The sequence below is a fragment of the Hyperolius riggenbachi genome, chromosome 4, assembly GCF_040937935.1.
Source record: "Hyperolius riggenbachi isolate aHypRig1 chromosome 4, aHypRig1.pri, whole genome shotgun sequence".
NCBI classification, from domain to species: Eukaryota; Metazoa; Chordata; class Amphibia; order Anura; family Hyperoliidae; genus Hyperolius; species Hyperolius riggenbachi.
Genome location: NC_090649.1, coordinates 312,474,214 through 312,496,071, shown reverse-complemented (window position 1 = coordinate 312,496,071; position 21,858 = coordinate 312,474,214). Strand labels below are relative to the sequence as shown.

Genomic DNA, 21,858 nt, shown 5'->3' with positions numbered 1-21,858 from the left:
ATGTTATTTCAAGAAGCATAATCTCTATTATTTGCTTTTAGGAAGAGACGATCCAACGCGCTCGAGAGGATGATGAAAAACGTAAAGAAATCACTAATCATTTCCAGACAACGCTGGCAGATATCCAGACTCAGATAGAGCAGCAGAGTGAGCGGAACAGTAAGCTGTGCCAGGAAAATGCAGAGTTGGCAGAGAAGCTGAAGAGCATTGTCAGCCAATATGAAGTCAGAGAAGAGGTATGGTACAACAGCTCTCCTTAGTGTCAATCTTTCTCACTAGCAAAGAAACCTGCAACAAAAGCTAATAAAACACTTCATTGATATTGTCAAAAATATGACCTTAGCAGGTGCTCTATATTATGCCAGCAGCGCTAACTGTTTAGCAGAAGTAAATGACTTCCATATGAACACTATTAACTCAATGTAACTGTCTAACACTATGCACGTTTGATGCACTCCTGTATTTTTTTTACATTTTAGCTTATGGGTTTGGTCTCACTGACATTGATTGTAAAGAACTATAATAGGCACAAGGTAAACATACTTTAATCATTTAGATAATGATTATTAGTTACTTACAGCAGACTTAAACACAAAATAGGAAGCCCTTGAAGCTTTGACACGCTGCAGGGTAAAGAATGAATGGGGAAAGTAATGAAAACATGACAGTTATTTAAAAAAGCATATATATATATATATATATATATATATATATATATATATATATATATATATATCTTGCATACATTGACCTTCCCACTTTTGATATAAAAATAGGCCGAAAGCTATGACCCGCTGATTGGCCAACTTCCCAATGTGCCACCTTCGCCCCCATGCAAAACACACATTGTATACACCGTATATCAACTTTTTGACACCCACATTTTTTTTGCGGGGGGAGGGTCAGCCTATCTGCGGTTTATATACTACAGGTGACATGTGTGGGGCCCTTGTAGGTAGAGTGCACCATGGAACATGCTTCAGCATATATGGATATCTATCCTCGCTCTGTCCCGGAAGGCACTCACACTGGGAGAACATACAAACTCCATGCATATGGTGCCCTGTCTGTGATTCGAACTGGTGACCCAGAGCTGCAAGGCATGAGTACTGACCACTATGTCACCGCTCTGCCCACTATAGTAAAACTAAACCTTCTAAAGTCCACTCCACCATAGGATGCATTTTTTGCGTTTTGCATGCGTTTTAATGCATTTGCGGTTAGCATATACAAAACGCATATGCATTTTGCATGCGTTTTTCTATTGCGTCTTATGCAAATCACTAGGAAGTCAACAGGAAGCGGAAATACATCAGAAAACAGTTTTTTTTTTTCAAAAACGCATATAAAAATGCATGAAAAACGCATACAAAACGCATTACATTTTGTTACCATTGACTTCCAATATGTGCTTTTTTGATACGTTTTTCAAAAATATGCAACAAAACCAGCGTTTTTAAAAACGCATATTATAAAACGCATAAAAAACACATGCCTTTTTTTATATGCATTTTTTTAATGCGGCCCATTGACTAACATTGCATGCATAAACGCTGCGCTTTCCGCAATGCTACCGTTTCTGCTTAGTGTGTTCCCTGTCTCACTCTTTTGTAAGTACTGATTTACATTTAGCTTGTGTATTCTGCTTTCCCTGCCTCCTTTCTAGATACAGTTGTGTTTTTAATACCCCTTCAATACTGTCCCCATCACAGTGAATGACTAAAGTAAGACATTTTCTTTTTCTGTCCCTATCTTCAGTAAATTTCATTTCAAAAGCTGCATTTATTATACGGTTAGGACAATTATCCTACGTCTTTTTGATTCAGTACTGTAAATGTGTAGTTTGGGGAAGAAAAATAGACATGCATGTAGGGTAGGAAACAGGGCAAGCAACCTATTGCATCACATACACTCAGAAAATAAAACAAAACAGCATCTACACGGCCCAACACATGCAGCATCACAGCAACTACTCATATTTCAGCTTCACTGACTAAAGTAAGACAGTAGGCAAACAGGACACGGAAGAGGAGAAAGAGATTGATTAGTAGACTACACGGAAGGTAAGTATGATGTGTGTATGTTTATTTTGACTTTTAATTTTCAGTTCAGGTTTGCTTTAACCCCCCTGGCGGTCTATTAAAAACTGCCAGGGGGCAGCAGAGCAGTTTTTTTTTTTGTTTTATTTTAAAATCATGTAGCGAGCCCAGGGCTCGCTACATGATAGCCGCTGTGCAGCGGCATCCCCCCGCCCTCTTCGATCGCCTCTGGTGATCTCTGATCAGGAAATCCCGTTCAAAGAACGGGATTTCCTAGAGGGCTTCCCCCATCGCCACGGCGACGGGCGGCATGACGTCACCAACGTCATCGACGTCGTGACGTCATTGGGAGACCCGATCTACCCCTCAGCGCTGCCTGGCACTGATTGGCCAGGCAGCGCACGGGGTCTGGGGGGGGGGGGGGCGGCACGGCGCGGCGAGCGGCGGGCAATCGGCGCAGAGTGGCGGCGATCAGAGGGCACACGCAGCTAGCAAAGTGCTAGCTGCGTGCTGCAAAAAAAAATTATCAAAATCGGCCCAGCAGGGCCTGAGAAATCCCCCTGCGCGGCATAGCCCGTGCTCAGCACGGGCTTACCACCAGGGAGGTTAAGCAGGCCATATACACATTGATTTTCCCATTCAACTTTTGGTGGATTTGAATACTATGATCAAATTTGTCAAGAAATTATTGCAAATGTCAGAAATTGTCAAATTGTCATTTCAATAGTTTTTTCCCGAACCGGTTCATTGAAATTAAATCTCTGTCAATTGGGGCAGCGAAGGAGTGACAGTAGACATCAAGACATTAGAAGTAAGACATTTTCTTTTTCTGTCCCTATCTTCAGTAAATTTCATTTCAAAAGCTGCATTTATTATACGGTTAGGACAATTATTCTACGACTTCTTGATTCAGTACTGTAAATGTGCAGTTTGGGGAAGAAAAATAGACATGCATGTAGGGTAGGAAACAGGGCAAGCAACCTATTGCATCACATACACTCAGAAAATAAAACAAAACAGCATCTACACGGCCCAACACATGCAGCATCACAACAACTACTCATATTTCAACTTCACATTGTCAGAGTGTTCCTTCAGCAGCCAGAAAGGTGATGCAAGGCAGATACTAACACAGTATTGATTGCCACAAAAACATCAAAAAAATGCTGAGCAAATACAGCAAGCATTAAGGAGGAGCTCACCAACCCTGAAATTCTTGCTGAACTTTAACCTGTAGCTGACCGCGTCACGCCGATGGGCATGGCCGCGGCAGCAGCCCCAGGACCGCTTAACATCGATCCTGGGGCTTCGTTTTGCAGGAGATCGCATGCACACTGCGCGCACATCTCCTGCTTGGTAGGCGGAGATCTACAGCAGCGCTGGACTGGGGGCAGCCGTGTGACACGGCTGTCCCCTCCTGAGTCTCGGCGGTGATCAGCTGTGATTGGCTGGCAGCGGGAGGGAGGGTTTAGTAAAAAAATAAAATAAGGAAATGTATTTAAAAATAAATAAAAATAATATTTGCAAAAAAAACAAACACTGTGGGAGCGATCAGACCCCACCAACAGAGAGCTCTGTTAGCGGGGGGGGGGGGGGGATAACTTGTGTGCTGTGTTGTGCGGTCCTGCAGCTTGGCCTTAAAGCTGCAGTGGCCTATTTGACAAAAAAGGGCCTGGTCTTTGGGGGGGGGGGGGAGGGGAGCCTGTGGTCCTGAATTAAAGGTCACCCGAGGATAAAATAAACCACTGAAATAAACGATTGTATCTATCTTCCTTCTCCTAAAAATGACTTTTCAAGATATTCCAGTTTTATTTTATGTTTAAATCTACTTTTTAAGTTTTAACTGTTTTATTGTTTTTGCTCAATGGCACATTCATTGAAGTATGCCAGAACTAAAATCTATGAATTACTGACCCTTGTTATCTCTTTCCTGCTGTCAGAAGCCATTTTCTGCTAGGAAAGTATTTTATAGTTTGAATTTCTTATCAGTAAGGGTCACACTGTAGTCACTTCCTGTCTGAGTCAGCCGCTTACAAACCTGATATTTAACTCTTTCAGGCAGAGAAAGAAAAAAAAAGGAACATAGCATATTTATTTGTGTGCTAGGCACTGCACATACCCATGTCTATCTCATCATGTCACCTCGGGTATCCTTTAAATCCAACATTAAACAAATACTGCTACTAAACACCTTAGTAAACTGTCGCTAATAATCACATTGACCCCCATTCAACTCACTTTGGACCATAAATTTTGTCTAATCGTATGTCAAATTGGGCAAAGTAATTGTATAATGTATGGCCAGCTTAAGGTGGCCATATACACATAGATTGCCATCCAATGTGACAAAATGATCCATCACTTTCTGATGTGAATCTGATCAGAGAGGAATTGATTCCTACCTCACACAGCACAGCACATTCAGTTTCAATAGATGTCTTCATGAAATCTATTGAAAATTGATCAAACTGCAGTGTTTCACTTCTTTATGCAGTGCAACGTTATGGGCTGTCAATCTACTGTCACTCCTTTGCTGCCCCCAATTGACAGAGATTTAATTTCAATGAACCGTTTGGGGAAAAAACTATTGAAATGACAATTTTTGACATTTGCAATAATTTCTTGACAGATTTGATCATAGTATTCAAATCCACCAAAAGTTGAATGGGAAAATCAATGTGTATATGGCCTGCTTAAAGCAAACCTGAACTGAAAATTAAAAGTCAAAATAAACATAAACACATCATACTTCCCTTCCGTATAGTCTACTCCTCAATCTCTTTATCCTCTTCCGCGTCCAGTTTGCCCACTGTGATCAGTGGAATTCCCCATCCTCCATTTTGAAAATGGCCATTACCCCATAACAGCTTCCTGGCCAGCACATTGTTAAACTGTAACATCGTCCACTTGAGCCATGGGGAAACATGGCCATTACCTTGCTCATCTGTTGTCCTTTCAGTTGTAACTGACAGCTGCTGATATATTTCAGTTTTTACAAAATCTTGTCATAATCCGGAAGGGATTGTTGTAAGAAAAAAAATAGTGAGCTTGTGAGAGGAACTGACAGTGAGGTAAGTATGCAATATTCATTTGCAAGTACATCATGTGTTTATTTTAAATAATTTAGATTTTAAATTAGAATTTAGAATTAAGTCCAGGTCCACTTTAAGTATTACTCTCTTCCAGGAGAAGGGGAATTAGGGTTAGCCACAAGGTCAATATAGCCTGGTGAATTGTGGTATCCATACAAGGGCCACACATTTGCTGGGGTCTAAGTACTCAGACTGACAGTATGTTGTATGGATATTAGTAAATGGCATCTAGAACTACTTTTATGCAACGGACGGTATTTAACCAGTCATAATCATATGTATATTCAAGTTAAATGTAGTCTTTTTCACCTCAGACATTTCTTGATTATCATAGTATCCATATAGTATCAACATCTTGTGCAGCACTTTTACAGAGTATATGTGTATATTCTTGTCCTTAACTGTCCCCCAGAGGGGGGATTTTAAGAGAGGAGCCAATTAACTTATCTGTATGGTCGTCAGCCTTTCTATAACATCTATGTAGACAGTACTGTATAGAGCTCACCTTTTTTATTTTTTATTATTATTATTATTATTATTACCCTTGCAGCACCTGGCTGTTTTTTTATCATTATTATTATCCTTGCAGCACCTGGACAAGATGTTTAAACAGAGAGAACTGCAGCAGAAGTTGGTAGATGCCAGGCTGGAACAGGCCCAGGAGCTCATGAAAGAAGCAGAAGAGAAACATAAACGAGAAAAAGATTTTGTAAGTCATGCTTTTTAAGTAACCATAATATGGAAAAAACATGGGCAGATTGGGTAACTTAATATTTATGGTACTTTAATTTCATAATAAGCCATAAGATGTCCTTATTTGGTCCATGTATGGATAGATAACTAATGAAATTCAAAAAAAAAAAGGCAATAACACTGTGCAGACTGCTAGGATTATTCTGACATGACCATTGACAAGTATGTAGGTGGTGCAGCTAATAGTAAAATATTGGTAATTTAAATTACCAGTATTACACTATGCAGTACCACTCATTCCCAACTGCTGAACACTCTGCTATAAATGCCTAACCCACCTAATGCCTAACCCTAACCCCTCAGTAGTTGCCTAACTGCCAAAAATGGTGTGGGCAAATTTGAGTGAAGCTGAAAGATGGCTCACCCTGCTCCTGCTGAATCCTCCCCCCCCCTGCCCCCCAAGTTATAGCGACTCAGGGATAACATGTAATTTGGGCACTGGGTATTTACAGTGGCCAAATTATCTTGTCTTTTTTATTTTTCTATATTTGAGCTTCAGTTGTCGCCAGCATCCAAATTAGTCACTGAGTGCCGACATAACTGTAATTGTCATTACGGCCTGTGGCGGTGCCCAAATTAGCTGATTCGCACTGTTGGTGCCTAACCCTAACCCCCTGCCTCCTTCCGGGAAGTGCCTAATACTAACCTTGAAACCCCAGCACCAAAATGACCAGTAGTAGTTTGCAATAGTGGTCTATAGACATTAGCTGATTGACTACTAGTTGCATCGGGCACCCAAACCACCATTTGGGCGCCTGACTACTGATAATTAACACAGACATATAATTGACCTGATCCAACCATTCACAGATAGTGACAATTATTTTTTTTAATAATTTTTATATTTAGTTTCCAATATTTATATACTGTCAACATATCATGCAGAGCTTTACAGAGTCCTTCCTCAAAAGTCACATTCTCCCATTTTCCCAGAGTAGACAACCTACAGTCAGAGAAGTGTTTGAACTGTGTGGTTACTGTATGGCTCATCTGCTCATCATCAGTCCATCTACTGCCCACTCTTTTGTTCCTTGTACAAATGGGCAAATTACACTAGATGTTGTTATGTGTAATCAACCATGCAGTTAACAAATGTATTTATTTATTTTTTATTTTATATATCATTGACATCTTCTGCAGTGCTTTACACAGTATATAGTAATGTAATTGACTGTCCTTCAGAGGGGCTCACAATCTAATCTTTACCATAATGAGGATTTTTGATCTATATCACTCCTCCTAGGAGTTCTGGTTCACCATGAGCTTTCTGGGCAATCTGTTACTCTGGGTGTTTCAAGTACTACCCCATAGAGGCTCATTATTCCATGCCATGCAATGATGAGAATCCACCAATCCAAAACAGTCTGTATGCACATTGGATTAGTTTGGCTCTGTAATATTAACAAGCTGACATATCATTCCCTTCCAGCCATTCCGGGGGTGTGTCTAGCTATGACGGACAACAAAGAGATGATTTGCATATTCAGCAGTGATGCACTCTGGGACAGGACACCTCAGAGCTCACTCCAACCTGAATTATTGCAAATACCTTCTGTTTTTTGAAAGCAAACTTCTGTTTTGCTGGCTAATACCACAAACAGACAGTAGGGGGTTGTGAAAGCCCTGCTTTAACACTGCTTTACTGTATGTTTCCAAACATTGTACAGCAATATGGAAGTAAATTGGATCACCCGGAGGGAACATTTGGAGGGAACATCTCTACATTAAAGGAGTTGTCAGGGAAATTTGAATAAAATAAACGCTACTTACCGGGGGCTTCCTCCAGCCCCAAGCTCCCAGGACCTCCCTCGCCGCACCTCTGCCCGCAGCCGTTTGCCGGAGCTCTGACCCGGTCCCCGGTGATGACGTCAGAGCGACCTGGAGGTCGCTCTGTACTGCGCCTGCGCGATCGGCGCTGTCAATCACTGCCACGTTGGCCGGAGCGGACTGCACAGGCGCAGAACTACTGCGCCTGCGCAGTCCGCTCCGGCCCACGTGGTGATGATTGACAGCGCCGATCGCGCAGGCGCAGTACAGAGCGACCTCCAGGTCGCTCTGATGTCATCGCCGCGGACCGGGTCGGAGCTCCGGCAAATGGCTGCGGGCAGAGCTGCGGCGAGGGAGGTCCTGGAAGCTTGGGGCTGGAGGAAGCCCCCTGTAAGTAGGGTTTATTTTATTCAAATTTCCCTGACAACTCCTGCGTACCGCTGTCTGTAGCTCTCTTTAGGCCTGATGTACGAAGGGCCAGTACAGGTTGTCCTGCCTGGGGCACAAAATAGGTCAAAATAATAATTGTATAACATAGCGCACGGCTATGTTACTGGTAGTACACCAGTGGAGCAGCGCACATGATACTATTGTTATGGTAACATGCACTGCTTCCTGGCATCCATACCTTTAAAAATGGACCGAATAAAAAATACTAAGAAAACTTATAAAATAGGATACATTATAGGGACATTAAACAGATTAACGACACTACAAGAGACACTGAAAAGCTAGAATACACTACAGGGGACACTGGAAAGCCCTCCACTGGAAAACAAGAATACATTACAGGAAACACTGGGACACGCTACGGAAGGTTACAATTAGTGCTGAGACACAATATACAGAGTGGAAACTGAAATAATGAGGACAATCATACTGTACACAAAAACACACTGTACACACACACACTGTACAAACGCTGTACACACACACTTTCAATTATGATTGGCCAATCACTGACCAATTTTATCACCTCCATGTAATATGATGTTCAACAGATATTGAATACTATGAGCAGATTGTGTAGGTAAACCCTTACACTACTAGGTGGTAAACTTGGTCACTGATTGGCCAATCATATTTGAAAGTATGTACAAGGATTAAAGGGAAACAGTGACCAAGAATTGAACTTCATCCCAATCAGTAGCTGATACCCCCTTTTACATGCGAAATCTATTCCTTTTCACAAACGGATCATCAGGGGGCTCTGTATGGCTGATATTGTGCTGAAACCCCTCCCACAAGAAACTCTGAGGACCATGGTACTCCTGGCAGTTTCCTGTCTGTGAACCTTGTTGCATTGTGGGAAAAAGCTGTTTACAGCTGTTTCCAACTGCCAAAACAGCAAGCAGCAGCTACATCACATGCCAGCAGTAAAAATGGCACCATGTGATAAATGTCAGAATGCACTGTAAATCAGGGAGAGGAAAGATTTTACAATGGGCAAACACTGTCTAAATCATTTATACATAATTATTGTAAAAATGAAGCACTTTTTTATTACATTATTTTCAGTGGAGTTCCTCTTTAAGTTGGGGCAACTAGTATTGTGGAGAATTCTGCTTCTGAATGTCCACAAATGAAATATGTTCTCTTTCACTTTTGCTATCTGTTATAATAACTGACACAACACAGGTTTTTAAAAGGTTGACCCATAGATAATAGCAACTCGAGAGAAGCTATGTAAATATCAACACTGAAGTTCCTAACCTTTTCTATTTTGTGATGGAATAAAATAAATGTGTTATTTCTTTTTAGTAATTGAAGCCAGCAAGACTGGCAGCCCAAGATCATCATATTTTTATCCAGCTAGACACATCCCTCAGGCATTGCCATCTGTCTATACCGGCTATCCATATCCTTTTCCTAAACAATTTGATTAAGGAGGCAGCTGTTACACTTTGCTGTCTTTCTCCATTACTTGGCGGTTGCAGCTTCTATTTTATTATTGCTTAGTTTACAATACTTACCCAGATGCTTATTAAAACATAATGTTCTTTTTGCTGGAGAATTTTATTTATTGACCACGCCGTCTATAAATCATAAGAAACCATACCGAGGCTTACAAAATATTTCCTCCAACAATATGGTTTGGAATGTACAAGATGAACAAATTGCATATTGCCTTTTATTAATTTCCTACAAGTTTATTTTTCTGGCTCCACTACTTCTGAATATCAATAAACTGACTTCAACATCTACAGTACTTCCGGAAAAAAAGCATTATTTAAATAGACTCGGTGACTCAATACCTTTCCAATCCTGAACCTTGTTTATTGTTTAGCAATCATGCCATGCTTCCCATCAAAAATGAAGGTTTTAAAAACACATCATCAGTTAACTTTTATAGTCAGAAGAATTGTATGCAAGAGACAATCATGTTTCAAAGGTGCCCTTGCAAATTTTTTTAGCAAAAAAGTGTAATGATGCCAGATGCCTTTAATTACATATTACATGATGTACAGAACATGAAGGATACCCAAGTCATAAATAAAGAGCGTGACTTTACTTACCTGGGTCTTCTTCCAGGCCCTGTAGTCTTGTAGGTGCCTCCCAATTGTCTTTTTCATTTGCATATTAGCCCACACAGCGGCGTATAAATGAAGAGGATCAGGAGGACAGCGACGGACCTACAAGACTACTGGGGCTGTAAGAAGCACCACATAAGTAAAAGCACACTCTTTATGTATGACTCGGATATCCTGGTACACATCTAATTTTGATTAGCCAATGATGACCAATTTTACCACCTCCATGTAGTATGGTTGTCAACAGATTTGAATACTAATACCAGGCTGGTCATCAAATACAGAACAAAAAAAAACTAAAACTCTATCTCCAGTGATTTATGGCTGTAAGTTTTATCGACAGAGGACGCCATCCATGCCATCTGTTTCATTCCGCCGTGGTGTCATTTTTCTTTACAGCCCGAGGTCAGGACCCAACCCGATCCCTCGGGTCATCTGCATGTGCCCCAATAAATATGGTCTCCAGGTCCTGCCGTGCCTGCGCAGTTGTCATAGCCGTAAGTGCGGCTGGGCAGCTCTGTGTCCTCTTCCGGTCCCGTCATGGCTCCCGGCAGTCTCGCACACTTTACGTCCACGAGACAGCCGGGAAAGAAAAATGACACCACGGCAGAATGAAACAGAGGGCGCGGATTGTGTCATCTGTGGATAAAACTTACAGCCAGGTATTTAACTTTTTTTCCCCTCTCGCCTCGTAAGTCCTTTAAGGCTGACAACAATCCTATATAATAATCCCCCTGTGTCTCTGCGTCCCTGTCCCTGTGTGTGTGTGTCCTTGGGACAGGGAGCAGGACGCACCAGGGGGCCAGCCGGGTGGGCATGTACGCGCGCATGTCGGGCGTGTGCGTGCGCGCTGGCGGTGGGCGCAAGCGTGCTGACTGTGTGACGGTCACAGGGGAGGGGGGTTCGAATCGTCACAGACCTAGAGCTTGTTTTTAAATGGGCTTAGATCTACTAGTCCCAGAATATCTGACCATAGGGTTGATTCACTAACATAATAGTGCGAGTAACAGGCAGTTACTCGCGCTATTTAATCAGTCCGCAGTAGCAGCGTAGCACGCGTAATTACCATCCCCGCACTTTGATTGGCCCAATAGGCTGCCTGTCAAGTGATTTCAAGGGACAGGCAGTTTATTGGGCCAATCAAAGTGCAAGCATCACGTCCTTTAAAGTGACTGGACCTGCAGGGGTTCAGGGCGGGACAAAAGGAGCGGGCGTAAAGTAACTAGCGCTCACTATGCTGCACTACAGCAGCATAGCGTGCGCCCCGATGAGTGATGCTAATTACGTGCGCCCTATGCTGCTAGCAGCAAGCGTTGCATGTGGGCTGATTAAATAGCGCGAGTAACAGGAGGTTACTCACGCTATTATTGTTAATTAGCCCCCATGACTCTGTGAACATAGCTAAATTCTGGAGCAGATAATGGTGGGGTGGTGAATAGCATGCTTGTCTTGCTGCTCTAGAGTCCCAGGTTTGAATCTCAGATACTTATTCCTCCGGTGCACAGACCATTATCTAATACATTAGTAAACTCCAAAAACATGAGGGAAGGCTAGGCCACAACAACCTAATTGCATGAAAATTACTCAATGGACCGCCACTCACTTACTATAAACTTCGCTTTATTGTATCAAAAAGTATTAGAACATGTTTGAATCTCAGCCAGGACACAGTTTCTGTGTTCTCCCAGCATTTGTGTGGGTTTCCTCCAGACACAAGAGGGCAAAAGACCCACAGGGCTGGATTTCCGGAAAGGCCACAAAGGCGGGTCTTGGGTGGCTGCAGTCCAAGGGGGAACCTGAACATGAAATAGGGGTTGCTACCTATAAAAGAGAAGGCTGCAAATGGAGAGCAACACATGAAACAATGGAAGCCGATGCCCAAGGGAGCTGTGCACGAAAGAGGAGCTGCAATACATGGATGTTATGTTACACATGGAAGAGGTGGCTGCACATGGAATGTGGGGGCACTATGGCCCATGGAAGGAGAGCCCCTTCATAGTTGGCCTAGGGTCACAAAAAGTATGAATCCGGCCTTGAAGACCCACTAAGTGCAGTAGTCATATAAGGTGGAGAATGGCCCATCTCACACAGCATCTACTAAACTACATAAACATGTGTGGCTAAGTGGTAGGCGATGGGATAAAAAGGTTAAAATACTAAAAAAGGAGTGTAAGTAGATGCACATACCTCCAGACAGCCAATAGCTAAAAGAGATATTTATTTGGCGCAATAGCAATGTATACAATTAATCCAACATACTTAATCAGGCAACAGTTCGTTTACAGGAAACATACGTCACACACTATAAGCATAAATTCACATATTTAACTAATCAAAGAAGCATAGTAATATAAATAAAAATAAATAGATCTTCTATAAAAGTCACACAAATGAATTATAAGATTGCAGATAATTTAAGCAGAAAATTGCATATTGAACTGATAATAGCACAGTCACAAATATAAATACTCTTTACAATTTGCATAAGTCAGTGATGATAATTTCACAAATAATAATACAACAGCAAAATAAAAAAAACTACTTTACATTGGATACTTCTGGAAAAAAGTATAGTATACAATAGCAGTCTATGTTCACACAGTATACTATACTATAAATATTAATAATGTAAATATTGATATGAACAGAAAAGAAAGGCTGTACGCAAACTGCACCACCAAAAAACAGTTCTCAGAAAAATACAAATTTGATTGAACATCAAAAAGACCATAAAAACACTTAAAAAAGGGTCCTATAAAGTAACCGCTAGATCAAAACCCGTTATGAAGACACATGATAATGCCATAATAAACAATGCCTCACCTCAATATGATAAATACAGCCTAAGAAAACAATACGCTTTAGCCTGAGGCTCAAATAAGAGCCCCAAGTAAAGAATGGAGACCCGGGTCATGCACTAAGAACAGGTGCTAATAGGGTGCAAGTGGAAAAAAGGGGGGATTCATGGGTGAAAAACCTATCACCATGTGTGCAAAAGGGCATATGCTCATGAACGTGCTATAACATTGCTTAGTGCAAATAATCAAATGATGGTGGACAGATATACAGCTGGATGCATATAACTACCAAGTGGTATGGCATACTGTACCGACCAGGGACTCCACAGGATGATGATGGTGGCCTAAGGCTGAGGGAGGCATGGAAGGCTCCACGCGTGGCGTAATCTCTATGATCACTTCATCAGGAGCTGTTATCATGCCGAGCCTTCCATGCCTCCCTCAGCCTTAGGCCACCATCATCATCCTGTGGAGTCCCTGGTCGGTACAGTATGCCATACCACTTGGTAGTTATATGCATCCAGTTGTATATCTGTCCACCATCATTTGATTATTTGCACTAAGCAATGTTATAGCACGTTCATGAGCATATGCCCTTTTGCACACATGGTGATAGGTTTTTCACCCATTTATCCCCCCTTTTTTCCACTTGCACCCTATTAGCACCTGTTCTTAGTGCATGACCCGGGTCTCCATTCTTTACTTGGGGCTCTTATTTGAGCCTCAGGCTAAAGCGTATTGTTTTCTTAGGCTGTATTTATCATATTGAGGTGAGGCATTGTTTATTATGGCATTATCACGTGTCTTCATAACGGGTTTTGATCTAGCGGTTACTTTATAGGACCCTTTTTTTAAGTGTTTTTATGGTCTTTTTGATGTTCAATAAAATTTGTATTTTTCTGAGAACTGTTTTTTGGTGGTGCAGTTTGTGTACAGCCTTTCTTTTCTGTTCATATCATTCCATATTCTGTGCCTTGCACACCATTCCTTTTATATATGGGTGTGCAAATGCGGTTGCTCATAATAATGTAAATATTCTAACCATTATGGAACTAAAGAAAAAAAAGTGGAACAATGTATACTGTAAATGTTCTTTCTCACAATATAAATGTTCCACATGGATTGCTAAATATAAGGTTCTCACTGGTGTAATGCAACTGAGCAGGTAAATAAGTGAATAGATGTGAGTTAAGTGTCTAGAGATTAAAAATTAGTTTCATTAGAAAAGGAGTGCATTATCAAAAGAGTTGCAAAGTAATGCAAGAATGTCAATGCATTGATTAAAGAAGTAAGAGTACTTACTGAGAGCCTGTGTGTATCCACTCTTTGGCCTATTGGCCTATTACCCTTATAAATGCGGAGAGTGTAAATAGAGTGCGTAAATCTTTGCACAAAAAATTGACATCTAAAAGCAATGCACATGTGGGTAAGCACTTCTGTGCCTGCATACCAAATCATGCGCCCTTGTGAAATGTTATGCATTATAAAAAGGTGACTATATGCTGTTATTAGAGCTCTTTCTGGTGGACATGCCCAAATGTACTACAGTTACAGAGACACTGAAGCGAAAAAAAAATGATGATATTATGATTTGTATGTGTAGCACAGCTAAGAAATAAAACATTAAGATCAGATACATCAGTGTAATTGTTTCCAGTACAGGAAGAGTTGAGAAACTCCAGTTGTTATCTCTATGCAAACAAGCCATTAAGCTCTCAGACTAAGTTAGTCCTGGAGAGGGCTGTTATCTGACTTTTATTATCTCAACTGTTCCTGGACTGTTTACTTTTCCTCTGCTAGAGGAGGGGTCATTACTTCACAGACTGCTCTGAAAGACTCATTTTGAATGCTGAGTGTTGTGTAATGTGCACATATTATAGAATGATGCAATGTTAGAAAAAACACTATATACCTGAAAATAAAAGTATGAGAATATTTTCTTTGCTGCTAATCTTCTAGTAATTATTCATAGTACACAACCAGGGCCGGCCCGCTCATGAGGCGGGGTGAAACTTTTGCCTCAGGCGGCAAAATTCCAGGGGCGGCACCCGCCCGTCCGTGGGTGCAGGGAGCCGGCCGCCGAGCTGGAGGGGTAGCTGGCAGGACGGGGGTATTGGGCCTAGCGGCGGGGAGGGGGGTTGGACCCCCCCCTCCCTCGCCTGGGTCCCCCGTGCTCCGCTCCCCTCCAGCCTTAAATACAAGCAGCCGCTATGTGTAAGAGGCACGGGCGGGGAGGACTCACCTCTTCCTCGTTTCAAGCGTGCGCTCCACTGACGTCACTTCCTGCAACGCTGCAGGAAGTGACGTCAAATTTTTTTTGTGCCTCAGGCGGCAAATAGTCTAGGGCCGGCCCTGTACACAACCAATTCACTATATCATATTTTTTCTCTCGCTTCAGTGTCTCTTTAAATAGTGCTCTTAAAATGCATAATTCAATAATTAGATAATTCAACAAATTAAGAAATAATGAAAAAAAAAATATATATTTGTGCAAAAAATTAAAAAGATTAATTACAATAGACCAAATCAGGGGTTCTCATACTAGGTGCCGCGGCACCCTGGTGTGCCTCGGGCACCTTTCAGGGGTTCCTCGGCATGCATCCCGATCCTTTATGCAATACCATCAGGTAATGCAACCGTGCATTGATATACAATGTGGCTGCATTACCTGCTATGCTAGTTAACCTTTAGTCCCCGCAACCATAGTTGAAGTTGAACATGAGAGGAATCGCGGTGCCTAATAAGCATCACTAGCTACTTGGAGTGGGTTGTCGCCTGATAAGGGTCATAACAGCATTTCGGTAGTTGTTTTTGCCGAGGGGTGCCTTGAAAAAATTTAAAAACAACAAAAGTTTGCTTTCCTAAAACAGAAAGAATTTGCGATAATTCAGGTTGGAGTGAGCTTGAGATGTCTCCCAGAGCAACACTGCTGAATATATGCAAATTAACCATTGGTACCCTTAGAAGCTAAACACACCTCCAGAACTGCTGGAATGCAATGATGTGTCAGCTTGTTAATTTGTACAGAGCCATGAAAAAATTTCAAAGCCATCAAGGGTGCCCTCACCCAAAAAAGTTTGGTAACCACTGGACCAAATCATGATATCAAATATTATTCTGAACAGAGTCAAAAACTCTGAAATAGGCCCAACATTGTGGTCCAATCGATCCCATGGAGGCTGCACCCTGTCCTTGGGAGACATGGACTGCCTAGCAGATATCAAAAAGGCATTGGCTGATTTCCCCTCTAATCATGAGAACGACCCTATGGTCGCCCTCAAGTGTCTGTTAAGAGGGATATTTATCTCCCACGGTACAAGGCTCAAAAAAGAGAAGGGTCTTAGGATATCCCAGCTCATATCAGATATATCTAATTTAGAGTCTTCTATCCACCAAGGCAGCTCCCCAAGCTCAACATTACTTCTCAAACTCTCAGGTTTAAGACAGGAGCTCATGTTCCTACTACAGGAGAACACACGTAGACAAAGAGAAAAGATAGCAAATTCTATATTCAGGCCCAGTTACACCTCAGAAGCCAAGCTTCTTACATTCCTCAAATGACAAGATGGCAAATAGAGCAGCACGACTGACAGGCAACTGGTATTGTTTAAAAGGAAATAAATATGGCAGCCTTCATATATCGGCCACTTCTGGTTCCCTAAGGCATGTCTATTTTTTGGCAATATACATGACCATGCCATACCCATAGCTACAGCCTCATCAGGCTTCCAATCAGGAAAGCTGTAAAGAATTTCTGAGCAACAGACGTTTCCAATCTCCATATCACATTGGTCCTATCTTCTATCACAAGTCTTCCCTCATAATAGTTTTTGCAGATCAGCAAAGCCATACTTTATATATGGGACAGACCATGTTTGCAGTGTTACAACATTTTGAAGGTAAATACATTCATTTACACAGATCTGTACATCAGACCAAAAAAGGACAATAGAGGGGGAAAAAGGGACAGAGGGATTTGTGTCTAAAGGAGGGACTGTCCCTCCAGAAAAGGAAACGTTCATGAGATATGCCTAAAATGTTTACTGAACTGTCACTTCTCCCAGTTATCAACATCACCATTTATGTTATATTTATTTCCTAAGTAAGTCTCATGTTTTCTGAAACAGAAAACAAGAAAGCAATCGATACAGAAATGTAACGAGGTCAGTGAGGACAAAAAAAAAAAAACTGCAATATTGCATTCAGTCACCCACATCCATATTGGCCTTACTGCACAAAAACTCATTGTTACTATTTTTAATAAACCTGAACATTTATTCTCAAGGTATTTACTGTAACATATCATAAATAACTGCAGGGCTGATAAGGAAATGAGTGGAATGGTAATGAAAGGAATTAGTAAACACTGTGTTGTATTACGAAACGTTTACAATGCAGTCGATTATATGTAACAGTAAATACAAGATATTGAAAACAGTCCTGTTAGAAGCATGACATCATCTGCAAATCACACTTTAAGTCATGTGCTGCCATCTAGTGTTTGAAAGTAATAAGGCATACAAGAAGAAATATGAGTATTCATTCACACACTGAAACAAAACCTAAACTTTCATTAAAAGAATCAATATAACAAACATAAGAACTAAAAAATGTATTTTGACATTTTGAAGTTAATAAAATCTACCTTTATTTTTGAATCCTCCACCTGAACATATTTTACAGACATGGCAGGTGATTCTGAATGAATGATCTGCAAATGATCTGCAAAAAAATCTACTAATAAACTGATTAGACCCATACAGGAAGCAGAATTTGGGATTAGATTGGTGTGAGCAGTACACACAAATCCCCTTTTGTTAACCTTTAAGAAGTATTGCACTTATAATGCAATACTTATAAAGAAGTGCTTAGAATAACTTAAAGAAGTACTTAGAATAACTTAAAATGAGGCCCTGATTAATAATGCCATATATTTGAATTATGTATTTTACCTCCTCTTTTAGATACAGGCATGTCAACCACAGTATGCATAGTATCTGCTGTTACATTGTGCTGATCTTTGCTTGAGTAATCTGTCTCAAACTTTCCTCACTGCCTCTCAAAAACTAAATAGGCATTATACACTCAGAAATATACATTCCCCCTCTGCTTAAGTGATGTTAAAATCTGTAAACACTGTAGAGAGAATGGGCTGCTGCTTACTCATTTCTTCAATGTCAACAAAGGTAGTAAATGATATGCATATTAGAGTACAAGCATACTCAGTAATATAAGTAAATATCATTATTTTATGTTATTGTAAATGCAGTTGGTTAAAATCCTACTTACTTCATTAACCCAATCAACTGAATCAAATCTGCACAAGTTACAATGTTGAAGAGTCATTTCTAAAAATAGAAAGGTGATATACGGTACGTCTATGTAAGGACAAAAATGAGACATAAGGTGACTGGGTCACATGCTATTTTGTATACTGTATTATTCCGAGATTCTCACAGTGAAGAGGTCCATAACTTCATTGATCATTTCTATAAGCAAAAAAAAAAAAAGATACTGGTGTAATTAATTATCTTCTTAATTAAGTTAAAACATTTATTTACTGTATACAAATTAAATATATAGTAGTTACTGCTACATTAATTCTACCTCAACTCATAAGCAATGAGAAGATTTCCATAACATAAAATCAGTATGATCTTGTAAAGAAAACCCCAGACAAAGCTTTGTTTTCAGCATGGAAAAGGGAAAAAATGTCTGACTGCTTTTAATGCTGTTTGTGTCCCCTTTGGGGGGGGGGTTCTCCTGACTTCCTGCTCAAGTGACAGCACTAGGGCTGGAAATGAAGAGAATATTGTGGGAGCCACCTAGGTCAAGATTTGGGGTTGACCCTACCAGTGGGATATCTGTTCCAGGATCAACTATCAAGTGTGGAATTGCTATATGTATAGTCTCAAGACAGGAAGTAAGGGAATATCACCTAAACAGGATAAATTAAAGAAGAACTGTAGTGAAGATAGCATAACATTTTTAAACACTATTCATTTATACATTTATTTAGTCAGTGTTTGTCCATTGTAAAATATTTCCTCTCCCTGATTTACATTTTGAAATTTAGCAATGGTGGTGACATTTTTAGTTCTGCCAAGTGATATGTACGGGAATGTGCATTACTGAGAGTTCTATGCACAGAGGGAGATATTGCTTGCTTGGCAGTTGGAAAAAGCTGTTATTTCCCACAATGCAACAAGGTTCCCAGACAGCAAACTGTCACAGGCATGGTCATGAGGGGTATCAGCTACTGATTGGGATGAAGTTCAGTCCGTGGTTATAGTTCCTCTATGACATTAAGAACCTAACAGAGATTGAAACTCTTTTCTAATCTTTCAAAAACAAACAAAGGAAGATATGGCTGAAGTTACAATTTCAGATTAGCCATTAGAAGCTCTGCTGACTAGGCTGATACCATGTCATTTTCATTCTAACAGTTGCTGACCCAGGCTGCTGAGTGGAAGTTACAGAGCAAAATGCTGAAAGATCAAGAGACTGTTCTGAAAACCCAGGTAAAATCTGAGGCCAAAGTTGGTAAGATATTTTTACACTTTGCTGAGACATGCAGCGCACACATGTTATAATGGTAGTAATGGTATGAGGTAGTTGTTCTGGCAGAAAAGAGGTAAAGTGTGGAGAGGGTGTGTGTCACAGGAGCCCTCGTGGCTGACCGCAAATGGCCTTCCAAACGGTGCCAGCGCACGGATCACGCGAACTCTGGTCGCAGTCAATGCGCAGGAACCGTTGGGAATTAGCCACAGACAAACCAGAAGGGAGCCTGTGAGATACGGGTAATTACAACTCACACACGATTCAGGGTATACTGCCACCACCACGGGTAGGGGCCCGTGGACCCGACTGCCTGACTGATCCTGCGAATAAAAACGGTTAAAACACGCTGTATTCTGTCTAGCCAAAAACAACCAATAGTAGCGTCTCTCCAGAGACTTGGGATCAGTTCCTGTGTACGGCTGAAAAGCAGGGTAGCGGAACAGTGAATGACTTGGAGGAAGTCTTTTATTCACAGCAATATAAATAATTAATATATACAGACAATTATTAAAATCAACAATTATTAAAACAGTAATAGCCAGTATAAAAAATAAAAGAAGGGAGAAAAATACTTAGTTCCTGGAAAGATGTCCTTTTTGTGGGAAGAATCAGAGTTCTTGGTTTCAATCAAAGTTCAGAGTTCAGACCAGGTGGATGCCAGCATATCCTCAAGCTGGCACAGATGAGTTCAAGATGTTTCAGGGTGGAGGACACTGAGTTTGGGTCCTCTGCCATTCTTATGCCCCTGATTCAGTAGGAGGGAGTGAGGGCGGGCCCACACACCCCCTTAGAACATGAGATGAGTCCTCCCCTTGTCCTGGGGACCAGAAATCATACCTTAACCATATATGGGCTCTATCTCACAGAACCGTACAGGTCAGGGCAGATTTACTAATATTTTCAGGTCTGCCTCGATGTACCCAGCAGCCTGATACCAAACATGAGGGGTGGGACCCCTGTGGTATCATTAGGGCACTGTTGAACTGTCTAACTGGCAGTCTTTACCTCAGAATGTTCTGAAATGTTCTCAGAACCAACGCCAGACAGGGCCCTCCATGCTCTGCTAGTTTGGAGGGTCTGCCAGCCTGGCAACACAGAAAATATGACACATATAGCAGTTTATGGAATATGATCTACCTCTGGGATTGATAGCAGGTCATTCCTAGGTGAGGTCCTTTTGAAGCTGGCAGCAGCAAGCCACATGTCGGCTCCCCTGCTGGGGGAAGGAGCCGGAGTGTCTGAGTTTTCTCACTCTAGATTGCTTCTGTCATGGTGCTTGTCACTGTCACCTATACCTGATGGATGGGCCATCAGCACAGCTTGAAGCCAGGGACTCTCTGGGCCCAGGCTCATTAGCATATCAAAAGAGCCATCCTGCAGTTAGGCTGATGCTATCTCTCTGCTGGGAAAAGACTCAGCTGCTCCTACACACTCAACCCAGATTCTATCGATTTGAAGCGCAATCGATGCCGAGAATCGAGTGCGATCGCTTTTTCTTCACGGGCGGTTACAGGACGAGCCTGCGGCCCCGCAACCGTCCGTGACAGTGTGGAAGTAGGAGTTAAATGTAAGATGGATGTGTGTGCTTGGAATGCAGTCTATTGGGATTAGACAGCTATGATCCCCTTCCCACCAGATTATGGGTAAATTAATATCTATGACATTTAATGCCAGGGTCTGAACTAGCCGAGGAAAAGATCCCAGATCTTATATAACCCTCCAACTACCGTCCTATCTCCCTCCTCCCCTTTGCCTCAAAACTCCTTGAGCGTCTGGTTCACAAACGCCTGACCCAGTTCCTCAATGCCAACTCACTGCTAGACCCACTGCAATCTGGATTTCGGCCTGCCCACTCAACCGAAACTGCTCTCACCAAAGTGGTGAATGACCTTGCCTTGATCTTTCAGCAGCTTTTGACACAGTAGATCATCCCCTACTCTTCCAGTCCCTCCAGTCTATGGGCATTCACGATCTTGCCCTGTCCTGGCTTTCATCCTACCTCTCCAACCGCTCCTTCACGACCGCCTTCAATGAGTCCTCATCCACCCCCAACCACCTCTCGGTGGGAGTCCCCCAAGGTTCGGTCCTTGGCCCCCTACTGTTCACCCTAATACACATCCTCCATTGGCAAGGTTATCTCCTCCATGGGTTTTAACTATCATCTGTATGCAGATGACACTCAGATCTACCTCCACACCCCTGACATATCCACCACTACCATGGACAAGGTCTCCTCCTGTCTATCAGCCATCTCCTGCTGGATGTCCGCTAGGTTCCTGAAACTAAACCTAGACAAAACGGAATTTATGATCTTCCC

General features: G+C 41.7%; 1 protein-coding gene across 1 annotated transcript in view; it reads left to right on the top strand.

Moving 5' to 3' along the window:
- TXLNB (taxilin beta) overlaps positions 1–21,858 on the top strand; it is a 121,949-nt gene that overhangs the window by 55,515 nt on the left and 44,576 nt on the right. Inside the window, exons 5-7 of the mRNA XM_068231685.1 lie at positions 42–236; positions 5,721–5,840; positions 19,427–19,501. Of these exons, the coding sequence (XP_068087786.1) occupies positions 42–236; positions 5,721–5,840; positions 19,427–19,501 (390 nt within the window). The remainder of the gene's footprint in view (positions 1–41; positions 237–5,720; positions 5,841–19,426; positions 19,502–21,858) is intronic.